This window comes from Electrona antarctica (assembly GCF_951216825.1).
Source record: "Electrona antarctica genome assembly, chromosome: 12".
Taxonomy (NCBI): Eukaryota; Metazoa; Chordata; class Actinopteri; order Myctophiformes; family Myctophidae; genus Electrona; species Electrona antarctica.
Genome location: NC_136793.1, coordinates 7660299 through 7685866, shown reverse-complemented (window position 1 = coordinate 7685866; position 25568 = coordinate 7660299). Strand labels below are relative to the sequence as shown.

The 25568-nt window shown below is 42.4% G+C and overlaps 2 protein-coding genes and 1 long non-coding RNA gene across 5 annotated transcripts; all 3 read right to left on the bottom strand.

The window, feature by feature from the left end:
• Window positions 1-2768: 2768 nt before the first annotated feature.
• On the bottom strand, window positions 2769-9472 carry LOC306934176 (E3 ubiquitin-protein ligase TRIM21-like). Of its 2 annotated transcripts, none has more exons than XM_079516700.1 (2): window positions 9262-9472; window positions 2769-5482 (listed from the first exon to the last, which is right to left on the bottom strand). In XM_079516700.1, exon 2 carries the CDS (start codon window positions 5471-5473, stop codon window positions 3809-3811), a length of 1665 nt encoding a protein of 554 aa, XP_079372826.1. In that variant the 5' UTR covers window positions 5474-5482; window positions 9262-9472; the 3' UTR covers window positions 2769-3808. The 2 variants fall into 2 exon arrangements, with proteins under 2 accessions (XP_079372826.1, XP_079372827.1); XM_079516701.1 differs by having other exon boundaries at window positions 9267-9472.
• A 2448-nt stretch (window positions 9473-11920) lies between these two features.
• On the bottom strand, window positions 11921-12538 carry LOC306934190. The gene is made up of 2 exons (XR_013791297.1): window positions 12443-12538; window positions 11921-12249 (listed from the first exon to the last, which is right to left on the bottom strand). It is a non-coding gene; the product is annotated as an uncharacterized lncRNA (long non-coding RNA).
• A 2144-nt stretch (window positions 12539-14682) lies between these two features.
• srp19 (signal recognition particle 19) lies at window positions 14683-22152 on the bottom strand. Of its 2 annotated transcripts, XR_013791295.1 has the most exons (6): window positions 21939-22152; window positions 20050-20125; window positions 19272-19343; window positions 17362-17470; window positions 15387-16009; window positions 14683-15327 (listed from the first exon to the last, which is right to left on the bottom strand). XR_013791295.1 is itself a non-coding variant. In XM_079516713.1 (5 exons), exons 1-5 carry the CDS (start codon window positions 21974-21976, stop codon window positions 15882-15884), a joined length of 423 nt encoding a protein of 140 aa, XP_079372839.1. In that variant the 5' UTR covers window positions 21977-22152; the 3' UTR covers window positions 14683-15881. The 2 variants fall into 2 exon arrangements, 1 of the variants encoding a protein (XP_079372839.1); XM_079516713.1 differs by having other exon boundaries at window positions 14683-16009.
• Window positions 22153-25568: the final 3416 nt, after the last annotated feature.

Below are 25568 nucleotides of genomic sequence, written 5' to 3'. Positions count from 1 at the left end.
GTCTAAAGTTGACCTACATGTCATATAAGATCGCTGTCAACTAAAAGATTTAGTCGACTAATTGTCTTAAATTTTCGTTCAAGTGTCTCTCTCAAGACAGATTTGACGCTACTGCATTGACGTTGTTAGTTATGAGCTTCTGTTCTATTCTTTCTGTCAAGAAATTGACTAAGTGTTGGAGTTTGGAAGCACTCGTTTTTATTAACGGGTCGCGCTGCTGCCTCCTGCATTATGTGCAAATTCAAAACAGGTGGTACGCTGGGCCGTTCAGTGACTTACGACGAGTGCTTCCAAACTCCAACACTTGGAAAAAATAATCACCTGCAGAGAATTTCTTGACAGAAAGTAGCTCATAACATGTCTATGTGGATTTTTATGAAACAAAAGCTCGGCAGATTGAAAGAGGATAATTCAAGCTTGGCCTAGAGCTGCAATGTTGTTTAACGTTGTTTAATACAAGCAGATAGCAAACGCAAATTGGATGAGTGGGGAGTCAATGGAGGGTATTGCAACTCTAGATTCATCCCAATATAAAAAAATCTAGAGTTGCAAATTGCGGCTAGGGGGGTCCTACCCTGAGATGTCTTCATCAGATGTCCATGCAGGGTCAAACTGTGGATGTCATTTCTCTCTAGGGCGGTCATCTTGGGACCTCCAGCGGCCTGTTACTCTCCTCCATTACACCTTGGCTCACTCAGTCTAAATATCAAAAAAATAGTGAATGGAGCAACTTAAAAACTGTCTTGGGTGTTCATAAAAGCCGTGCACGCACGCACGCACGCACGCACACACGCACACACGCACACACGCACACACACACACACACACACACACACGGCACATTTCAAATAGGATTTAATAATTATTACTAATAAGTCTACGGGCTGTAGCTCTCAATGGCTCTGGGCGTATCAATGGCGTACACCTCCAAATGTGGGTGGGGTTTCAGCTCGATCCAATCCCCGTTGACTCACTGTGCACAAGGTCTCTGCCGATTGGTCCAGTGGTTTGTGAGATGTCGTCGGTCATGGCTGCCAGTTCCCACCTGATGTCGCGTGGGAGTTCAGACTGCTCCAGACCGTACTGAATGACCGCCAGCTTACATAACGCCTTGAGAGCAGGACTCAGATCTAAGATGACCAGGTCATCACATGCGTGATGTGTGCCGTGTCCCCCTCCAAAGAGCACCGCACGCTCTCCCACCAGGAAGCTGCCCATCCTGTTTCTCCCAGGCGGACATCTCCCCTTGGGCTCCACCTTCTTCCAACGGAAGGTCTCTGGGTTGAACTTCCACACGTCGTCCAAGCAGCGGTGGGCTTTTCCAGCACAGATGTACAGCTCTCCGTTGTAGGCGAAGGCCGCGTGACCCCAGCGTCCTTCTGGACGAGGCTGTGCAGAAGAAGAGCCGCCGCCGCTCAGCCAGCTGTCGGTCTCCGTGTCAAACACTCTGACGAGGTTGTAGAACTGATCGGCAAGTCCACACCCCTGGGTCGGTCTTCCCTCGAACACAAACATCTTTGTCCCGATGACGGTGGCCGAGTGACCAACTGAAATGGGCGGCGCGGTGCCTCCGGCGTGGATCAAAGACCACAGCATGGTACCGGTGTCCAACTTGTACACACCGGTGTACATGTCGATGTCTTGATAACTTGATGCCTCGTTCCACGGACCCAAGGTTCCGTAGACACACATGACCTTTCCATTCAGCACGCAGGCCGAATGGTCGTGCATCGCCTCTGGGACTAAAATGTATTTTGCCTTGATGCCGTCGAAAGGCCTAATTTTGAGCTTGTAGATCTGCTATTTTCAGCATGCCATGTTACCAAGTGTAACATGACTCTTGTCCACTAGCCCCTTCCTAACATTTAGTCTAGTTTTTATTTGTTGACGAAATTGTCAGTACATTTAGTCTTAGTTGTAGTCATCATGGCTTAGCATTTAGTTTCTATTTATTTTTTGTCAGTGAAAAAAAAGGTAGTCGACGAACATTTTTCGTTTAGTTTTAGTCGACGACATCAACACTGCTAAGCAGCTAAATGTTTTTAGCTCAACTCACCTGAACACTCCACTGTCTCATTTGGAAGGAAACTATCCCCAGCAAAACTGACACAACTCTACTGTCGGCTGCTTCCAGGTGTTAGTCTACATTACGCCTTGTTTATTTCACCTTCAATTCAATTAGAAGTATAAAAGTGTTTTTATCAAACAAACACCTGTCTGTCTGTGATCTTTTTGTACCTCTGCATTCTGCTCCCGACCTGTGGGGGGCAGCCATTAGCAGCAAAGCATCCATCCGGTCATTCCCGGAATTCCCGCGAAGAAGAACAACAAGCAGCTCCGTTCAGTTGGCAGTAATAAGACTTCCGGTGTTTGAGCTGTTGTTGCCTTCAAAATAAGATAATCGTATCCAATGTTTTTCAATTTATTAAAAAAATAAAGAAAGAAAGAAATACATTATTATGATGTGTCTTTTTATACTATAGCAATAATGAATGATTACTATTCGCAATTATAACCAACACATGAACAACAACAATGCGGTGGATTCGGATCGCTAGACTCTGCAGTGGTGGACGGTACTTTGTATAATGGTCTATCATTTCAGAAGTGTTGGCCCGGTAAAAATCACAAAGATTTCACATAAAAAAACATTTATTGTTCATAAATGGATCCAATAGCCATGTGGTGTGGCATAGAGGAAATATTGTAAGGAATCACAAAGTCAAAGACATGTACTAAGAAATAAGAAATAAAGTAGGATAGGTTTCCGTCCGGTAAATCTATTTAGATGTGAAGTACATAGTGTTGTAAATTAATTCAACAATCCTACATATAATGTATCCTCCAATCCTAATACAGCAGAATGTGGCGTGACAACAGTGTTGTGTTCACATCAAAAAGCATCATACAGACTCTAAACCTGTGTTGTTGACAACACATTTGGATTTAGTTTGAGTCATAGTATTTAGAATACAATTCCATTTAGTTTTTATAAACTTTTCTAGTTTTAATCGGCTACATGTAAGATTTTAGTCGACAAAATCTGCAGTTGATGTAGCCTTGATGAGCGTCATAATGCCTGACTTATACTTAGCTGTGTGCCGGAAATAGCCGATCTACAAGCTCACAACGCATCTCTCTGCGACGTGTTGTGAGCTTGTAGATCTGCTATTTTCTGAACATGACACCTGCACACAACCAAGGATAAAATTACTTGTCTTAGTTCTACTGGATCTCTTCTCCACTATAGTCCCTCCATAACATTTTTGTCTAGTTTATATTGGCATTACATTTTGTCCGAGTTTTAGTCATCATAGTCATTTTTGTTCAGTGAAAAAAGGTAGTCGACGATAGTTTGTCAACGAAATCAACACTGCACTAAACCTGGCCTGGAAGAGATGGCTCTGTCTGCTGCTAGTGCTAGAAAGCACAATCAACTGTGGTGTAAGTCTACCACAAATTGAACAAATATTACCCAGGAAGGCAGAACTAGAAATCTGCGTAAAGGCCGGATTATAAATGTACGCATATTAAAACTAAATAAAAAAACATTTAATAAAAATACATACAAACAACATCATAAGTGGTGTGCTGGTTATACTGTACATACTGTAAAGTCTTATACCTAAAACCTTCAAAAGCAGAACGCCATTTGCAAACCATATTCTATTCAGAGATGTTAAGTTAATTTAAGTTCTTAAAATATAATTGTTATTACATTTAGTTTAACAATTGGATGGATTTGACAATTTGATGAGAAAATATAACCAGACCTTAAATATACACACTTAAATCACACTAAATATTTTCATGGAAAGCTGACAGGAGAGATGGTCAGGGGAACAGAGTTTGTACCAGTCTGGTTGCTATGTGGATTGAAGTATGGATAGAGTTTCTCAGTGAAGGTGCAGCCAGTGAAAGAGTAGATGAAGGTGCAGCCAGTGAAAGAGTAGATAAGAACTCTGGCCTCCACATCATAAAAGGAGACCAGACCCTCCTCATAATCCACGAACACTCCCACTGTATGGAGCTTCTCTCTTACAGTGAAGAGGACAGGAGGGTCAGCAGCATTGCTGTAGTGCTCATTTCCATTCTTCAACCCTATTGCCCAGTAACCATTGTTCGGGATAAATTGAATTGGTCCCTTCCTGGTGACGGACTCTTTGGCTACTCCTAATTCCCAGGCAGTCTTCCCTTTTACTTGAATCTCATAGTAAAACCTTCCTGAGGAGAAGCTTTGTTTTCCTAACACAGCGTATCTGTTGGAGAATCTCTCTTTGTTGTCTGGGAGGGTCTTCTTTACATCTCCATAACTCACTTGTTTTCCATCCTCAGACAGGATGAGTTCGCACTGTGCTGTATCAGGGTCCAGAGTTACATCCACTGCATATTGCTGGATCCTCCTCAGCTCATCACCCAGCTTCTTCATCTCTTGACTGAGTGTCTTCTCCAGCTGAGCCACAGCTGTGCTCACAATCTCCACATATGAAGACCGATGGACATTGACCTTTGTCCAGTCCTTGGTGGGTGGAGGGATATTGATGGATGGGAAGTTTCGGAGGAGGTGGAGGTGGTCTTCAGTGTGTGAGACCTGCTTCAGCTCAGAGCTTCTCTTCTTTAACTCAGTGATTTCCTCTTCCAGCTCTTTAATGAAGCCTTCAGCCTGTTTCTGTGTTGTTTTCTGCTTCTCTTCAATCACATCAAAGAGCTCAGCCTGGCTTCTCTCAATGCAGCTCACCAGAGCAGTGAAGACCTCCACACTGTCTGCCATCTCTCTGTCTGCATCTTTCTTGCTGAGGTCTACTGAGTGTTTGACCTCCTGAATCTTCTCTTGTCTCTCCTGGATCATCTGCTGAACTTCGGCCTCAGTCTTTCCCAGCTCAGCCTTCTTTCCATCATATTCCTCTTTCAGAGATACAATTTGGTGTAATTTGTGGTCTGACTCAGTGCAGAACTGACAAACACACATGTTGTCAGTCTTACAGAACAGCTCCAGAGGTCTGTCATGTTTCTTACACATCAAGTCTTCCAGGTTCTTCACAGGGTCAATGAGTTTGTGTCGTTTTAACGCTGTGACTCTCTGATGAAGCTCTAGGTGAGTCTCACAGTAGGAGGTCAGACACACCAGGCAGGACTTCACGGCCTTGAGCTTGTTCTCAGAACAGATGTCACAGGACACTTCATCTGGTTTAGCAGCTTCCTGGATGGCATTGGAAGTTGTTTTCATCTGCTTTGACTTCCTGAACTGATCAACCATCTCAGAAATGAAAGTATTGACAAAGATCTCTGGTCTTTTAAAGAACCTTTTGTTACACAGTGGACACTGACACACATCATTAGTGTCCCAGTAATGTGTGAGGCAGGCTTTGCAGTAGTTGTGTCCACATGGAGTGGCGATTGGATCGGTGAACACATCCAGACAGATAGAACACAGGAACTGATCTTCTGACAGGAGACTGCTGGCAGACGCCATTTCTACCCACTGGGAACAAAGGTGAAAGTCAAGTCAGTTGTGTAGGCCTATAGCACATTTCATACCATTATACTTAATGCACTTCACATGAAGAACAATAACCAAAGAACAGCAACCTAACCACACAACTCTCTCGCTCTCTCTCTCTCTCTCTCACACAGCCACACGCAAACTCACTCTCTCTCCCACACAGCCAGCCACCCCCCCCACACACACGCACACACACACACACACACACACACATGCATATACCTATCTGTCATCTCATCTCAGCTGTTGTTGCTTGCAAGTGATAGTCACAACTACTGCACCAGGTAAGCTACGTATGAGGTGCTTTCACCCAGCATAAACCCAAAACTGATGCTTTGAAAAAAATTGTTATGCATATAGGGCAATCACTTAGTGGAATAGACTTCCACAAAATTTTATATTAATCACCAGCAAAGTTGGTTTTAAGAAAAGACTGAGAAGTGATGTGTTGAGGAAAGAGATTGGGTTTAGATTGCGTCTAATGTGTGTCATGAATTATGTCTGGTCATTTATTTTCTTTTGATCTATTTTCTTTTATTTTGGTTTAAATTCATTTTTGTGTACAGTTTCTGGTTATCATGGTATATTATATTGATTTTTGTATGTACTTTAAGAATATATTTTTAATGCATAACTTTCGCAATTTAAGATAATTGTTGTTGTCCTTGGTATGTACATGAATGTGCATACTGTAGGCTATTTGCTCTTTAATTGTTATTTAAATTTTTGCTAAAAACGTTTTGCTATTTTTTGTGTTGCTAAATATTGTATTTATTTTAATGTATTGTAAACGTTTTTTAATTGTAATTTGACCCCAGACAGAATAGTCTCTGCTGAGGCAGTGACTAATGGGGATCTAAACACACACACACACACACACACACACACACACACACACACACACACACAGTGTGACTAAATGCACCACTTTAGTGCAACTTAGAGTAAAACGTACTTCTTAAAGGATACTTCTTCCAAAACCCTGATCAAGCTATATATACACGAGGCCTAGTAGTTTTTATATTGAGAATCCACCTCACTGAAACACTCCATTGAGACAATGATGTAGAACCACAAAATAAGAACCACAGCAAGTTAGAAAATATGTGTTTTTGGTCTGTATTCTGTATAGAAAAGTTTTATGTAGCCTATGCTCACCTGTCAATGTCTAATTCCTTTCGGTTTATAGAAAATCCCGTTGATTTGAAGTTGTTATTGAGAACGTATAGCTCAGTTGTCTGCTGTGGTTTATACTTTCGCTTTTGAAACGTCTTTGAGATTACGCAACAGCAGCAGTTAACCCTTAACTAACTGCATGGTGTCATCTTTCATGATGTGACAAAGTGCAGCACACACACAGAGGGGCAACCACTCTAAAAAATAAACACAAATTAGGTTATTTATGATGCAGATCTGTTGTGAGCTTGTAGAGTGGCTATATTTTTGGCATGAGAGAAAAGCTGGACCCAACCAAACCCAAATGCACAAGGTGTGAGACTGTGAGTCTTTGATTCCATTTATAGGCTACTCTCTCAGAATTCAATTAAAGGTGAGATCCATGACATTATAGTGAACTGTGAATCAAATGTTATCTGTATGTTATTATGTTAATACAATAATATCCAAAGTGGTGGTTGTAGTTGGTGTTGGTCTCCCTGCTCTTCCAATGAGAAATGCAGACACTGCAGGCATAGGACCATTACTGGTTGACCAGTGTATTGTATTGCATGTCAAAGCTCAAAGTGCAATATCTCAGGCTCTCCATCCTAGCTCAGAAGTGGACATTTCGGCACCGACGTGGGAGAATGACGCGTGAATCCAGAGTAGAGGACATACACCTTACGGACTGAAGCTTTCACACTGAGGAAGAGGAGAAGGAGTATAGGACATGAGAAGAGAGGGGAGGACAGACAGACAGACAGACAGACAGACAGACAGACAGACAGACAGACAGACAGACAGACAGACAGACAGACAGACAGACAGACAGAGGAATGGACAGCATAGAACAGTGGTTTAGGACCCTTTTCATATGAAGGTTCATTATTTATTCGGCATTTGAGCCACGAACCACCATTTCATGACATGTAGCCTCTCAGACCCACAATTCCATGCTGTATTGATCTGGTACCATAGGAGAGACAAAATGCTAATAATGTTGATCAAAATAACAATAGAGGGTATGCGTATGCATAAAATTAATGGCAAATCGAGTGGCAAAGTGAGTTTAACATAGTTTAACTTTGCTTAATGCAATCAGATAGGACTTTTCTGTTTGGATGTATGGGCTGTCAAGGCCAGAAAGTAGTTTTTTGCCACTCAGTAGCTGTTCCCGCATAACTTTCCCGAATGATGATGATGTCACGCGCATACCCTCTATTCCACATTCTCTCTACATCACAATTCTCTAATTGTGTGCAGACTTCTTGAAAATTAAGTAATATGCTGATCTTGAACAATAATATAACTCTGGTCCATTTGGTTTCATGTTACGCTCTCAAGACTTAAAGATCTATGAGGGTCCATGTGGTTACCAGCTCTCTGTACCACCTGGAACCCCCTCAAGGACCACCGGCGGTCCCTCAAGGACCACCGGCGGTCCCTCAAGGACCACCTGGCGGTCCCTCAAGGACCACCTGGCGGTCCCTCAAGGACCACCTGGCGGTCCCTCAAGGACCACCTGGCGGTCCCTCAAGGACCACCTGGCGGTCCCTCAAGGACCACCGGCGGTCCCTCAAGGACCACCGGCGGTCCCTCAAGGACCACCTGGAACCCCCTCAAGGACCACCGGCGGTCCCTCAAGGACCACCTGGAACCCCCTCAAGGACCACTGGTTGAAAAGCACCGGCACCGTAGAGGCACATACAGTACAGTATGAGCCGCCGCACTGCAGGGGTTTGTCACCACACACACACACACACACACACACACACACACACACACACACACACACACACACACACACACACACACACACACACACACACACACACACACACACACACACACACACACACACACACACACACACACACACACACACACACACACACACACACACACACACACACACACACACACACACACACACACACACACACACACACACACACACACACACACACACACACACACACACACACACACACACACACACACACACGTCATATCCACAGCGCAGAGATCCGTCGGAGACGGGGACGTCAGATTGCATCCCATGTCGCTTGAAGTCGATGATACCGGACCCTACGGGTTAGGGGTCCAAAGGAGCTCAACCCGGGGGGTCCGGAGACGGGCTAGCCCAATCATTACTGCAGCCCGTTCACCACTACCACAAATGTGAACCTTTTAACCCTCTTGAATGCTAGTATCTCTATTCTGGAAATGTCACAATAGGTTACAGCATATCAATCAGCAATATATCAACATAGAATTACATGTTAAATAAATGTCCTGTACCTGCGTCAGTAATTCTTCATACTGTAACCAAACACTAAAAAGAAAACACAAAACTGGGGCCTTTGAAGTTAAATGGAGTTAATATGTTCTATTTTGATCAACCAAAAATAATAATTCAATGCAATTGAACGATCAAGATTTCAAAGCACAAATTAAAATGTTCAATCTCAATTGTTTTAAGTCCTGCAACGTAAAAGTTTCGACTCCAATGAGTCAAGTATCAAAATCTATCTTCTATTTTCCAAAAGTCAAGTAATCCATAAAGTCATCAAAAAGGGAAAAAAGTATATATTCCTCACCCAACCTTCAAGTCAGGAGGCCACAGCAGGTTCCCCTGGCTTTGTCCAAAAGCTCTAAACTGATTCAGAGCAAAACCCTCAGAAATGTTCCTTGACCAAACATTTCTTTATCAGATCTCAAAGTTTCCCGGCCCCATGCACTACTCTGTGGTTTATCCATTTCTGATTCTGGTTTAATAAAAGAGTCTCTTTGACAAACCACCACCAAACACTCTTTTTTGATACCTAAAATGGAAGCCCTCGTGGCCTCATTTCCTGTACTTTTATAGCTGTTCCTGGTACCTCACTTCCTGGAACTATTGTTAACATGCTTCTTCTTGTTTTTGTTGTTTAACGGCGGTTGGCATCCAGATTTTGGAGCATTACCGCCACCTTCTGACCCAAATTATGGATCAAACTTTAACTATAACTGCCATATCAAAACACGACTAAAATAAAAAGTTAATGTCCACCCATTGTGATCCCACCCATCCCCCTATTCCATTCAGTTACTATTACTCCCCTCGTTTTCTTTCCTCTCAGGTAAAAAACATTCACTGAGCGATCATTAAAGTACATAATCTGTATTGCTTTCTCTGCTTGGTCTCGGTTCCTGCACTCAATCACCACCAAACCACTCCTAGTAATCCTCACAGCCTTCACCCTGCCAACCATTTCCTCCACAAACTTTCCCACCGCTTGAGGCTCACTAAAAAGCCCGTCGGTTTGTGTGTCCGAACTCATCCCGACCACATATCTTCCGATATCTTCGTCTCTCTCTGAAGCTCCTTTTTTCTTTCTTTTCTTTGTATTTCCATAAGCTCTTGGATCCTCAAAATCACTTCTTTCATCCTCTGATGTTTCCTTCTCCGACTCCATTTCAAACCGACCCCATTTTGGTCGAAGTCGAACCAGCTACACAAGTTCAACACCCTAACATGCTTCTTCTCCACAGCTCCCCCTATGAGCAAACCTTGTGAACAGACAATGAATGACCACGATATTATATTATTGTTTATTTGCAGAAGCAAAAGAACAATACAAGCAGCAACGAAATATGCTACAAATATTAATCTGGCCCATTTAAAACAAAATAGGCCTACTCCATTGTGGGTTTGAGCTGACAGGCCCTTTTTGATGTCAACCAATCATCAAGTCACCTTAATTCAAGTGGCAGATGCCAAAAACAAATGTCATACTTAAATTAAATCTTATTTAAGGGCATGTCATGTGATCTACCTGCAAACCCTAGGCCTACTCCCTACTGGTAGATCGCGATCTACCTTTTGGGCACCCCTGATCTAGACTCTAAAGAATATATATATATAGGCCTACTATGCTCTAGTGACTAGAGTATAGTATAGTATAACTATAACTTAGTAAAAATGTTTATTTTATTTTAATACCTCTAATCTAACCTGTAGTCCTACTATTTATCCACCACTAACATCTCAGTGTGGAATTAGGGGTTTGTGTTTCTCGTTGTGACCACTAGGTGTCTCCCTTCTCCGCCATTAAAACACTGACAGCCGCTCTGAAGCAGTGATTCACTTCTGACATCATGAACTATTATTAATAATGAACTAATTATCCTTCTAATACTGAAATCACGATCTATTATTAATAATGAACTAATTATCCTTCTAATTCTGATATTGTGAGCTATTATTAATAATCATCTAATTATCCTTCTAATACTGACATCATGAGCTATTAATAATAAATGATCCAGTGATCAATCACTCATGTATATCTATGTGGAAGCATGTTGACACCCGTGATATGACCATCAACTGACACTTATTCATAAACTGATTTAAAAGGTTTAACTAGCCAATCTACATTGACAAGTTGTGAGCTTGTCAGATGAGTAAGACTGCATGGGCCCAAGGCTATGAGCTTGTAGATCAGCTATTTAAACTATTTTAAAATTGTTTTTTTTTTTTTTTTTTAAGGCAACGACAAATAAGTGTTTGGATAAGAGGTAAGGGGTAGCACAAGATATAGCCTAGCTGCAAATATGAAGTGAATTCTACAACTGTCTACTCTTGGGCGGGGAGAGAGAAACCTTTATGATCTGAACAGAAGTCATAAATGCTCTCATTGGATTACGTTCTAGCTGGTGTAATTATTTTTTAATCATTTTTATCCCACGATTTTGTAACCCGTGTCAATTATCTAATGTAATCCTGGACTATACACACCCTCCGCCAACCTGGGGAGAGCAACGGGCTTGAACTCATGCTTCCTTCTATGCATGAGTGTCCAAGTTGCTCCTTCTGATCTGAGTTTCCCTGGTTGGACGTATCGCGTGGAAGGAACACGTTATTCCAACCAGTTATTTTCCCCTCCAACAGGCGCCCCGGCTAGCCAGGGGGAGGCAGTTTAGAGACCAGGATTACTGCACGTTTTTTGTGAGGGTACCTACCCTAGGGGACACGGGGAGAACATGCAAACTCCACACAGAAAGGCCCTTTCGCCAACCTCTAGCTGGTGTAATTATAATGAAGTTAAACCCTTTCAACTTGGTATCCATACTTTGTTCATGTCATAGGCACAATATGTAAAAATATATAACACAATATTTAGAAATATATAACACATGATCTGACACAAACTTGTTTGTAATAAAGTTGTTAAAACGGTTCCATCACTCTATATCAAGTCTCTCCACAGGCAGTCTCCGTCAAAGAAAATTAAGTTTATTAACAGATTCCCAACATTACATTTGTTTCTTTCCACATATTTCACACTGCTGTCGCAGGCACAAATACACACAAATACACATCAAGAAAGCAGCCTAGTGCAGGAGTCTCAAACTGGTGTTTAAACAGAGCAAACCAGCTGTTTAAAACCCAGAAGAGACGCCTGCTCTATAGGCGCTTTCTTGACGTGACAGTGTAGTTGTACCCAAATACTTTTTTTCCTCCTTCTCCCCAAACCACCTCTCTTGTACAACCAATATGAGTCACTCACATCACAGGCACACATGTTTAACCAAAAGGACTTCTAGATTAGATAATGAAAGAAAAACCGGTGCACTTCCTCTGAAAACGGCCCTCGGTTGAGGCAGTGGGTGCTCAGCTTTGAAAATAACTTTACTCATGAACCAACTAAGTGGAAAAAGCGGCACTCCAAAATAAAAGATGCACGAACTGGCTCCCATGCAATTTCTCATGTTTATTTGCGAACGCAAATAAACATGAGAAATTGCATCCGAGCCAGTCTAGAGAGAGACAACATTCTTGGTTCCATTCTGTGCTCCTGAAATTCAGTCTCAACATAAAATGGATCATCTTTCCGTTCAAGTAAAAATAGAACATAACTAAAACAAAAAGTCAAACTGAGAGTTGTGTGATGTTCTGAGCAGAGGTTTAACAAAATAACCATAAGGGGCCATGTCCATAGAAATAGTTTTTTTTCTTTCTCTTTTAACTGCCATGGAAAGTTTTTTTTCTTCTTTTTTTTAGCTGCCAGTGTTAGTCTGCCATACATCTCTACGGTACAGTCTGGTCTGGCCGCCTCTAACTTCACAACGACGCGGACCGCTCTGGGCGCTTCAAGGAATTCAACAAATGGTTCAACATTTTGGTTAGCTAGTTGAGTAGTTAGCTAACTAACTAGTTAAATGTGTTAAGTATTATGCAGATGTTTAACAATAATGTAACTCTTAAGAGCGTAAAATGAAACCATTTAATTTTACGTTTTCAAGTGTTAAAAGTTCTCATTTGGTTACCAACTTCTGCATCATTTAGCTGCAGGAGGACCACCTGGAACCTCCTCAAGGACCACTGGGTGGTCCCCGGAACACAGGTGGAAAACCAATGAGCGTCGTTCGAGCGGACGGTTGATAAGTTCGAACGTAGCGGGGCGTCAATAAACTCAAACATGGTCCCAAAAGCGCTCCTTCGCTAAAAAATAAAAAATAAATAAAATTGGAAAAAATTAAAAAAAATCTATTTCTGTGGACACGCCCCCTAAGATGTTTTAATTTGTATTGAAGTGTTTTTTTTTCTACTTCTTCTTCTTCTTGCTCTTCTTGCCCTCGCCCTGCGCGGCGCTGCTCTCCCCTCCCCCGCTCTTCTGGGTCCTCGTCTTCAGCTTGGGGATCATCTCCGCCACGTAGAACATGATGTCGTTACCTGATGACATCACAACACATCATCACATGACATCACAACTAGGGATGCACGATTAATCTGTAGCATAATCGGAATGTGCCAAATCGGCCATAAAAATACAAATCATAATCTACATTTAATTTGTGTACTCATCTCATTCAGTAGTCATTCAGTTGTGAAAACAGACACTTGGAAAAGTATTATGCTATTTATTGATAGATTGAAAACTTTATTAACAGGCTTTGGGCCAAGCCCCTATAGGGCCTATATGGGCTTGTTTCCATTGTGGTCCTCTGTATAATATCGGAATCAGTCAGAATCGGTATCGGCAGATATGACCCAGCAAATAATCGTAGATTGGATATCGGTCATGATTTCATAATAGTGCACCCCTAATCACAACACAACCATAAAATCTCAAGACTGAAAATGTAATGTTTCTAAACCTACTGTATATAAACCGACCAAGTGGGGGGAAAAGACTAACGGCCGAAAATAGCCGATCTGCAAAAAACTATGGTGACACTGAGCCAACAGTGGAGGGTGGGTGAGCTTCCAAACGATATCCTGACACTGAGCCAACAGTGGAGGGTGGGTGAGGCTTCCAAACGGTATGGTGACACTGAGCCAACAGTGGAGGGTGGGTGAGCTTCCAAACGATATCCTGACACTGAGCCAACAGTGGAGGGTGGGTGAGGCTTCCAAACGGTATGGTGACACTGAGCCAACAGTGGAGGGTGAGGCCAAAAACAAATGTCATACTTAAATTAAATCTTATTTAGGGGCATGTCATGTGATCTACCTGCAAACCCTTTCTGGTATAGTATAGGCCTACTCCCTACTGGTAGATCGCGATCTACCTTTTGGGCACCCCTGATGGTAACAAGACAACTCACCCCTTTTCCGTTTTCCTCCCGGAATTTTCCCCAGTGAGGGGTGGGAGAGGCTGGACAGCAGACGGCTGGACTTTGAATTATATATACATATACTAAATAATACTAAATTGTTTATAGGGTCAATATAAGTAAAATAATATAGCCTTTCCACAGGAGTATCTTTTTATATTTTTCCAAAAAGAATACAAACAGCCAATAGCATATTATAAAGTTATCCCCCTCACTGGGGAAAATTCCGGGAGGAAAAACGGGCAGGCACCGGGGTGAGTTGTCCAGTATTCCCCCTGATCATGTCATAGGCACAATATGTAAAAATATATAACACAATATTTAGAAATATATAACACATGATCTGACACAAACTTGTTTGTAATAAAGTTGTTAAAACGGTTCCATCACTCTATATCAAGTCTCTACACAGGCAGTCTCTGTCAAAAAAAATTAAGTTTATTAACAGATTCCCAACATTACATTTGTTTCTTTCCACATATTTCACGCTGCTGTCGCAGGCACAAATACGCATCAAGAAAGCAGCCTAGTGCAGGAGTCTCCACCTGGTGTTTAAACAGAGCAAACCAGCTGTTTAAGGCGCTTTCTTGACGCGACAGTGTAGTTGTACCCAAATACTTTTTTTCCTCCTTCTCCCCAAACCACCTCTTTTGTACAACCAATATGAGTCACTCACATCACAGGCACACATGTTTAACCAAAAGGACTTCTAGATTAGATAATGAAAGAAAAACGGGTGCACTTCCTCTGGAAACGGCCCTCGGTTGAGGCAGTGGGTGCTCAGCTTTGAAAATAACTTACTCATGAACCAACTAAGTGGAAAAAGCGGCACTCCAAAATAAAAGATGCACGAACTGGCTCTAGAAGAGACGACATTCTTGGTTCCATTCTGTGCTCCTGAAATTCAGTCTCAACATAAAATGGATCATCTTTCCGTTCAAGTAAAAATAGAACGTAACTAAAACAAAAAGTAAAACTGAGAGTTGTGTGATGTTCTGAGCAGAGGTTTAACAAAATAACCATAAGGGGCCATGTCCATAGAAATAGGTTTTTTTCTTTCTCTTTTAACTGCCATTTTTTTTAGCTGCCAGTGTTAGTCTGCCATACATCTCTACGGTACAGTCTGGTCTGGCCGCCTCTAACTTCACAACGACGCGGACCGCTCTGGGCGCTTCAAGGAATTCAACAAATGGTTCAACATTTTGGTTAGCTAGTTGAGTAGTAACTAACTAGTTAAATGTGTTAAGTATTATGCAGATGTTTAACAATAATGTAACTCTTAAGAGCGTAAAATTAAACCATTTCATTTTACACTTTCAAGAGTTAAAAGTTCTCATTTGGTTACCAACTTCTGCATCATTTAGCTGCAGGAGGACCACCTGGAACCTCCTCAAGGACCACTGGGTGGTCCCCGGACCACAGGTTGAAAACCACTGAGCGTCGTTCGAGCAACAGCGGTTGATAAGTTTGAACGTAGCGGGGCGTCAATAAACTCAAACATGGTCCCAAAAGCGCTCCTTCGCTAAAAAAATTCAAAATAAATAAAATTGGAAAAAATCTATTTCTGTGGACACGCCCCCTAAGATGTTTTAATTTGTATTGAATTGTTTTTTTTCTACTTCTTCTTCTTCTTGCTCTTCTTGCCCTCGCCCTGCGCGGCGCTGCTCTCCCCTCCCCCGCTCTTCTGGGTCCTCGTCTTCAGCTTGGGGATCATCTCCGCCACGTAGAACATGATGTCGTTACCTGATGACATCACAACACATCATCACATGACATCACAACACATCACATGACATCATCACAACACAACCTGAGATCACAACACAACAATAAAATCTCAAGACTGAACATTTTACCTAAACCTATATAAACCGACCAGGTGGGAAACAAAGACATCACAGATTTGAGGAATTAACCTCTTTGCTTTTTGATTTGATTTGAATTATTTAGAAAAGCAATCATAATACAACATTATAATCAGCGATTCAAGGATTTCACAGTAAAGTCCAAAGACTTATTTCCACTGAGGTCCTGTCACACTGAACGGAACACTACTTTAAAATACATAACAGTACATATACATTACACACACAACACAACAAGTACGTCCCTGTCCATCCCTCTAAGATGACCCTTTATAGGGGAACCTTTTCCAGTAGCCATTGTTTAGTTAAATGTCCTCAAATTGGATGTCAGTTTAACACTGGTTTCCAGGCTGTTCTTTCATGACATTTCTTAGTCATGTTTCTGGAAGGTGCTTCTATACTATTGCTAGTTTGATCACTTCAAATACGCTTTCGTCTTAAAATAACTAATGGCCGAAAATAGCCGATCTGCAAGCTCACAACACGTCGCGCTGCGACGTGTTGTGAGCTTGTAGATCTGCTATTTTCGGTGCGCATAGCATGCTTTCACAGAAGACACACTGCATGGCTTCTATGGAATCCAAATGAGTGAAATCAGTCGTGGCGACAGAGAACTTTAACCCATTTAGACCTGAGGACGATTCTACAAATGTCTTCTGGCAGTTTTCTGAAAAACCCTATGGTTCTATGTCAATGGTGCTCAAACCGTTTCATGTCAAGGACCCCCAAAAATATATGAAATTGGCCGCCGCCCCTCCCATCTGAAAATATGTTGTTCCAGGGACTCCCCAGAAGCAAAGATTTGAGTTAAAAAACATTCTCTCTGAAAGAATATATATAAAGATTTGCGCCACATTTTCACGATTTTTCAAAAATAGCAGACCTACAAGCTCGTAGTGCGGCACCGAGTGCGGTGCGGGGTTGAAACGGGTTGAGAATCACTGCTAGAGCCGTACAAATCTTCTCTTGTGGGGGTCCCTGGCATATATTATAAGGTCCCAGGCCTCGTATAAGCCCTTTGGACTTCCTGCCTCCTCCTAGAACTTTCCTTTATTTTCATTCTACGTATTTCCTATTTCTCTGTATTGTTTTATACTGTGCTAAATAAATAAATCAAATAAATATTTTCTAATGGGGGTCTGTGGGCTAATGAGTATCATTTTGGGGGTCCTTGACGTGAAACAGTTTGGGGACCACTGTCCTATATGACCTCTGACCTCACTGACTTACGAGTGGAGAACTTGTCCAGACAGAGGCTGCCGTCTTCCTGCTTCAGTTGAACTCTGACCCTGCCCTTGAACTGGACATCTCTGTTCCACTCCCGAGGATGCATCTTGTTCTGGACACACACACACACACACACACACACACACACACACACACACACACACACACACACACACACACACACACACACACACACACACACACACACACACACACACACACACACACACACACACACACACACACACACACACACACACACACACACACACACACACACACACACGCGCACACACACACGCGCACACACACACACACGCACGCACGCGCACACGCACACATATATTGTTTTGTTGAGCAACGAGTACATGTTATATATTATACAACTCCTTCTCAAAAAAAATGAATATCGTGCACTGCAAAAGTTCATTTTCTTCCGAAGTATAATTCAAGAAGTGAAACTTTCATATATTCTCAATTCATTGCACATGACATAACGTGAAGTATTTAAAACCTTTTATTTTATTTATTTTTGTATCTGTATTTATTTATTTAATAAAAAACATTCTATCTCAGAATATTTCACAGGACCACTAAAAATATATATATTTTTTTTTAATCCAGAAATGTTGACCATCTGAAAAGTATATTAATGAATGCAGTTAATACTTGGTCTGGGCTACTTTTGAACAAATGATTGCATCAATGGGGCATGGCATGGAGGTGATCAGCCTGTGGCACTGATGGAAGCCCAGGTTTGCTTTGATAACAGCCGTAAATTAATTTGTATTGTTCAGTCTCATGTCTCACACCTTCCTCTTGACAATACCACCTAGATTCTCTGTGGGGTTCAGGTCAGGCCAGTTGGCTGGTCAGTTAAGCACATAATACCATGGTCAGTACACCAGTTACTAGTAGTTTTATCACAGTAATACCATGGTCAGTACACCAGTTACTAGTAGTTTTAACACAGTAATACCATGGTCAGTACACCAGTTACTAGTAGTTTTATCACAGTAATACCATGGTCAGTACACCAGTTACTAGTAGTTTTAACACAGTAATACCATGGTCAGTATACCAGTTACTAGTAGTTTTAACACAGTAATACCATGGTCAGTACACCAGTTACTAGTAGTTTTGGCTCCGTGAGGTAGGTGCCAAGTGCTGCTGGAAAAGGAAGATCAGCATCTCCATAAAGTTTGTTAACATACCACCATGTGCTGTAAAATATCGTAATAGACGGTTGTGTTGAGACTCTGGACATGATAAAACACAGTGATGATTTAGGGCAGCCATGTTATCTGCATGGTGTTGGTCTACTGACAGTGATAACTTCACACTGGTTTGACCATATGGCATTACTGTGATTAGGCAGTACTGCTGTCGCTTCCATGCCCTGAATGATGACTAGGGTGACCAGATCCAACATGTTCATTTGAGGGACAGAAGTATCGCTTATGTGGGACAAGTGGGATGGGGAGACCCCGTCCCCCCATACCACACAAGCGATACTGGAGTACCGGGTTAGCAACTTACTACTTGAGTTGCTATTAAATGCCTTGATGTCATATTCGACCATAGGCCTATTTGCTATCATTATAAACTCCTCTGGTGTCTCACATTTTGTTTTAAAATCATGCTTTATTTCTATTTTTATGCTATTTTAACAGGCTTAAAAACACATCTTGCAGGAAGAGACAATGAGAGAGCTTTACAACAGAAGGCCAAGTATTAGGGGACTAACTATTAGGGCATTTGAACACTGATGCAATTGCCTGCCAGTCACAATATGGGACACGGTCTCAATTTGTGGGACGCCTGAAAAGTCTTGGAAATGAGGGACTGTCCCACGCAAAGAGGGACATCTGGTCACCCTAATGATGACGTTCAAGTAAATCTGTTATGCATACCTCGACATAGACGTTCAGGCCAGCCGCGGTCAGCACATCTCTGATCTCCGCAACCGATGGATTCTCCACCCCCTGGATGAGTGCGCGCACACGCACACACACACACACACACACACACACACACACACACACACACACACACACACACACACACACACACGTTAAAACATGATGGATTCTCCACCGCCTGAATGAGTGAGTGGACACACACACATCCCAACGTTATCACAGACCACAGCATCGCCACAGCTACAGCTAGGATCGTCACCATCGTCAAATTTTGCTCGATTATAGAGTAGATTTCGAGCCCGTCGTTAATATGTTCTCCCGTTTACAGCATAGTTCAAAGTGAAGTTGATCTTTGGTACAATCAGCTGTCAGCACCGAGTGCCACGCTACGAGCTTGTATATCTGCAATTTTTGAAAAATCTTGAAAATGTGGCACAAATCATTGGATATATATTCTTTCAGAGCGAAGGTTTTTAACTAAAATCTTTGCTTCTGGGGGGTCCCTGGAAGAACATATTTTCAGATGGGGGTCAGCGGCCAAATTACATAACATTTAACAATTGGGGTCCTTGACAGTTGACATGAAATATATTTTGAGAATCACTGACATAGAAACAGTTTTTTCAGAAAACTGTCTTGATTTAGAAGACATTTTATAGAATCGTCCTCAGGTCTAAATTGGTCTAGACTGAGATCATAGTAATCATATTATTTTGGTAAACCTGTACCTGGTGCAGTTATCGCATTAAGTAAACAATAAAAACTGTACCTTCTCTGTGGCGATCCTACGACCTTCTGCTAGCTTCTTCTTGCTGTTGATGTACACCGGATAGATGCAGATGAACCTACACACACACACGCACGGGCACACACACACACACACACACACACACACACACACACACACACACACACACACACACACACACACACACACACACACACACACACACACACACACACACACACACACACACACACACACACGCACGCACGCACACGCACGCACACACACACACGCACACACACACACACACACACACGCACGCACACACGGGCACACACACACACACACACACACACACACACACACACGTTTAACGTCGTTTAATACAAGCAGATCGGAAATGCAATTTGAATGAGTCAAAGGAGGCATTGGAGGGTATTGCAACTCTAGATTCATCCCATTACAAAAACAAATCTAGTGTTGCGAATTGCGGCTAGAGAGTTGGTAAGCATATGGATCTTTAAGTCTTGAGAGTGTAAAATAGACCCTTATGGACCTTCACACGACAACAAAATGTATTTAGATTTGGGTCTGAGAGGCTAAATGTCATCAAATGGTGGTTCGTGGCTCAAAATGCTGAATAAATAATGGACCTTGATGTGAAAAGGGTTGATAAAACCACTGGTCTGGGGCATAATTATATAATTACAGTACATTAGCCGACTAGACAGTCTGATAGATTAATTAGGTAGATATTAACTTGTATGCTGGACATACATACAGTATAATTATCCCTTAGTAGCCTTTCTGATTAATTGAAAATGGAGCAGTTTTGGTATTGACTTGTGCTTTCGTTTGAAATGTACTACGTATTCTACAAACTGAAATAAAAAAATGCAATCAATCAATCAATCAATCAATCAATCCCCCACACGACAGCAACCGTTACCCATTTCTACTGAGAAAACTGATAATGGAACAGGCCTATATAGATGAGCTGTGTAAAAAATATATAAACACGTTCACATGAAGGATGAATACATGAATCCTGAAGTATTCGTTGTTTTGTTGTAACCCAGAAGTTAGAATGATGCTTTTTATTAAACAATCTGTTGATGTTAGCCTAAGATTTAGACTCTCGTAGATGCATTCATCGATTCTGGCGTAGTGAAGATGTCACAGAATCGATAAATACATCTACGAGAGTCTAAGTAGACCAGTGGTTCCCAAAGTGGGGTCCGGGGACCCCTAGGGGTCCTTGAGAGAGTTCCAGGGGGTCCCCATATAAATGATAAATTAGGAACCAAAAATGGACCCTTATGGGTCTGTAACTCTGAGTAATGGGTCCATTTGGTTCCATTTGTACACTCTCAAGTTAAATTAACATTGATTTTACAATATACATTGGGGTCTCAGAGATAGAAATTCCATTAAATGCGGGTCCGTAGCCTAATTCATGTCAAACTGGGGGTCCTTGAAATGAAAATCGGTGAAAATCTCTGCCAGAGCTGTAAAACTCTTCTCTTATGGGGCTACCCTGGCATATCTTCTCCAAACGGTGGTCCGCGGGCTAATAATGAGTGTCAATTTGGGGGTCCTTGACATGGAAAAGTTTGTGAACCACTGTCTTAAAGGCTATGTTGATGTTAGTTCCATTTAAACTACCCTACACAACGACGTGAGTCCAAACGAAAACTGGCTTTGTTTAAACTTTAAACTCTCTGCTGGAAACCACATCGATCTAACGTATCGACAGACAGTCACCTGGTATCAATATACCTGATCACATATCGATAGTTATTAATTATCGTGTCAGTAATAGCCTAAATACAGTAAAAAGCATCTATATTAAAGTGATGACGAGCACGTTAGCTTAGCCACACCGAGGCTAGCAGGCTGTAGTATTTTAAAGATTATAAATAAATACATACCTCTCCTTGTCGGCGGGGTTGGTGGTTAAATGAGCCATAATTAATATTAATATAACTGTGTGGATGTGGTTGTGTTCTGCAGGATGTTTCTTATGGTGTTTAACAGTATAAATGTTATGTTTCCACACAGACAGACGGATGTCTCTACCAGGAGGCAGCCATACTTGTTGTCACTGTTGCCAGGTTGTGTGAGAGAAACAAGCAACCAGCAGCAGGTCTATGAAAACAAGCCCAGAAGAAGCAAGTGGGACTTTACTAGGCCAGTTTTTGATTGATTGATTGATTGATTTATTAACAGTTTGCAGAATTACAGTACAACTCAATGCAAAAAAAACTGTTAACTGTGAGTGCACGACACCATAAAGTACTGTATTACACTTGTTTACAAAAGGGCCCACCATTTTCAATTCATCAAACAAAAATGGTTGTGGTTGGTTCCCAAACTTTTTCATGTCAAGGACCCCCAAATTGACACTAATTATTAGCCCGCGGACGCCCATTTGAAAACATTATTCCAGGGACCCCCATAAGAGAAGATTGACACGGCTCTAGCAGTGATTCTCAACCCGTTTAATTAAAAAGGACCCCCAGTTTGACATGCATTAGGGCTACGGACCCCCATTTAATGGAATTTCTATATCTCTGGGACCCCCAATTTTTATTGTTAAAAAAAGCTAGGCTATTGAAAATGGCAGATCTACAAGACCACAGCGCGTCACCATGTGACGCGGTGTGAGCTTGTAGATCTGCTATTTTCATCAACAAAACAAATATATTGGAGGGAAAAAAGGGACAAATGTGGAATATTTCTGAAACATTTTTAACGACACAAATGTGGTATTGGGGAGGGTCCCTGGCACAAAATGTCTTCAGATGTAGGGTCCTTTCCCCACTCACAAATAGGTGAGTGGGGGTCCTTGTAGAAATGTGTGAGAAGCACTGGTTTAAAACAACATTAGGAAACAAGCCTAAACTAGAAAAAGTGCCCTTCTGGGCACAGGTCTCCACCAGGAGGATAGGACTGTGAGATGTTGGCAAAATGTTTAGGAGTAATATAAACATGTTTGCCTTTGATGGCAATTGGATGATTTGAGGCATTTTGTTCCAAAAATGTGTTTTGCAAAAATCAACCTGTTGGTGGCGCTATAACAGGCCAATGTGAAAAGGGTGGGATATATTCCTCAGCCTAGTAAGAAAATGTGTGAAAGATTTCACGTTAATTGCATGCTGCGTTCCTGATTTGAGGCTTTTGTTCAAAACGGGGCAATCTTGCAAACTGTAAAAGCCAATTATAGCCAATTAGGATGGAATATGAAATATCGGACAGATCAGACTTGAGCACATGACCATAGAGATACTGTGTAACGATTTGTGAGATTTTTGGACAGAATCTGGAGGAGTAATATCAAAAGATGTGTTTTACAAAAGTCGGCCTCCTGGTGGCGCTATAAAAGGCAGATGCGGAAAATGCAGGTCAAAGGTTTGTCCTTGGCCTCTAGGGAGTGTGCATGCAACGTTTCACGCAGATCGGTGCAGTTTTAGGTAAAAAATGTGAAAAGCTGCCTCATGGTGGCGCTATAACAGGCCGTTCTGGAAAATGCGGGGCAGAGGTTCATCGTTGGCATCCAGGGAGTGTGTGTGCAAAGTTTGGCATCGACCGGGTTAACGGTGCCGGAGATTAGCTGTTCACAGACGGACGGAAGGACGGACGGAAGGACGGACACACGGACGGAGTGCAAAACATACTCTCTCCCCATGCCTTCGGCCTGGTGGAGACAATAAGCAACTACACTTCTTTAGAAACAAGCCCCAATTATTTAGAAGCAACTTTACAGGATAAACAAGCCCAACGTCGCTTATAATAAGCGGACATGGCAACACTGAGTGCAACAGTGCAGCCACTAGTGGCACTGTTTTTTTGGCAATTCTAAGCTAGCAAATATAAGACTTCCGGTGGACGATCTCTTCAAAAATAAGAGTATCCTCTAAAAAAAGATTCATTTGCACATTAAAACTACAAATTAAGCATTTAAATGATGCTATATGATGCTATAAGACACACATTATGTTTGTGTAAAAATAAGTAATTAAATAACGTAAAAAAGTTATCTAAATGGATAAATGCTATTCACTGGAGTGCATGGACTTTATAAAGTGGACACTGGACAAAAGACGGCTCCGTGAGGCAACTGTTGTGACATACGCACACGTTCATGGAGATGTCCTCTACCACACCCCACACTTTGCTAAGCGGGAGGTGTAAAATTCCGAGCAGCAGACCTTCTACTGCTGTCAAATGTTTAAAAAAAAGTGCCGTTTCCAGACCCAGAGTGGACACTGGACAAAAGACGGCTCCGTGAGGCAACTGTTGTGACATACGCACACGTTCATGGAGATGTCCTCTACCACACCCCACTCTCCGCTAAGCGGGAGAGGTGTCCACTCTGGGTCTGGAAACGACACTTTTTTTTTAACCTTTGACACCAGTAGAAGGTCTGCTTCTCGGAATTTTACACCTCTCCCGCTTAGCGTAGTGTGGGGTGTGGTAGAGGACATCTCCCTGAACATGTGCGTATGCCACAACAGTTGCCTCGCGGAGCGGTCTTTTGTCCAGTGTCCACTCTGGGTCTGGAAACGGCACTTTTTTACATTTGACAGCAGTAGAAGGTCTGCTGCTCGGAATTTCACACCTCTCCCGCTTAGTGGAGAGTGGGGTGTGGTAGAGGACATCTCCCTGAACGCGTACGTATGTCACAACAGTTGCCTCGCGGAGCCGTCTTTTGTCCAGTGTCCACTCTGGGTCTGGAAACGGCACTTTTTTACATTTGACAGCAGTAGAAGGTCTGCTGCTCGGACTTTTACACCTCTCCCGCTTAGTGGAGAGTGGGGTGTGGTAGAGGACATCTCCCTGAACGCGTGCGTATGTCACAACAGTTGCCTCGCGGAGCCGTCTTTTGTCCAGTGTCCACGCTGGGTCTGGAAACGGCACTTTTTTACATTTGACAGCAGTAGAAGGTCTGCTGCTCGGAATTTTACACCTCTCCCGCTTAGCGGAGAGTGGGGTGTGGTAGAAGACATCTCCCTGAACGCGTGCATATGTCACAACAGTTGCCTCGCGGAGCCGTCTTTTGTCCAGTGTCCACTTTATAAAGTCCATGCACTCCAGTGAATAGCATTTTTATTTAGATTTATGCATTTAGATAACTTTTTTACGTTATTTCAGTGAGAACACCCTGGCTGCCAAGAACACCCTGGCTGCCAGCCTGCCGTTGAAACCTTCCGCCGTCCCACTGTTTTAAACTGTGACACGTTATGGGGGGGCGGCACGGGCCCCCATGAGGATTATGAAAACTATTCGTCCCTGCAGCCATGCACCTATAGCTCCTCACAGCATCACACAACACACGCACGCTCAAATGCCTCCACATTTCACACAACAGTACTTGCTAAGTACTCCGGTATAAGGTTCATGGCCTATTACCCCGGGCCCTCCCCCCTCCTAATATCTCCACATATTGTACAGTATGCATACATTGCCTTCTTACGCAATGTGTGTGTGTGTGTGTGTGTGTGTGTGTGTGTGTGTGTGTGTGTGTGTGTGTGTGTGTGTGTGTGTGTGTGTGTGTGTGT

Bases quoted from the DNA above. Each gene is read 5' to 3' on its own strand.
- LOC306934176 (XM_079516700.1), bottom strand. From the start codon at position 5,473: ATGGCGTCTGCCAGCAGTCTCCTGTCAGAAGATCAGTTCCTGTGTTCT.
- srp19 (XM_079516713.1), bottom strand. From the start codon at position 21,976: ATGGCTCATTTAACCACCAACCCCGCCGACAAGGAGAG. The intron at 20,126-21,938 runs GTATGTATTTAT...GTGTGTGTGTAG, and splicing joins AACCCCGCCGACAAGGAGAG to GTTCATCTGCATCTATCCGG. The intron at 19,344-20,049 runs GTACAGTTTTTA...GCACTCATCCAG, and splicing joins GTAGGATCGCCACAGAGAAG to GGGGTGGAGAATCCATCGGT.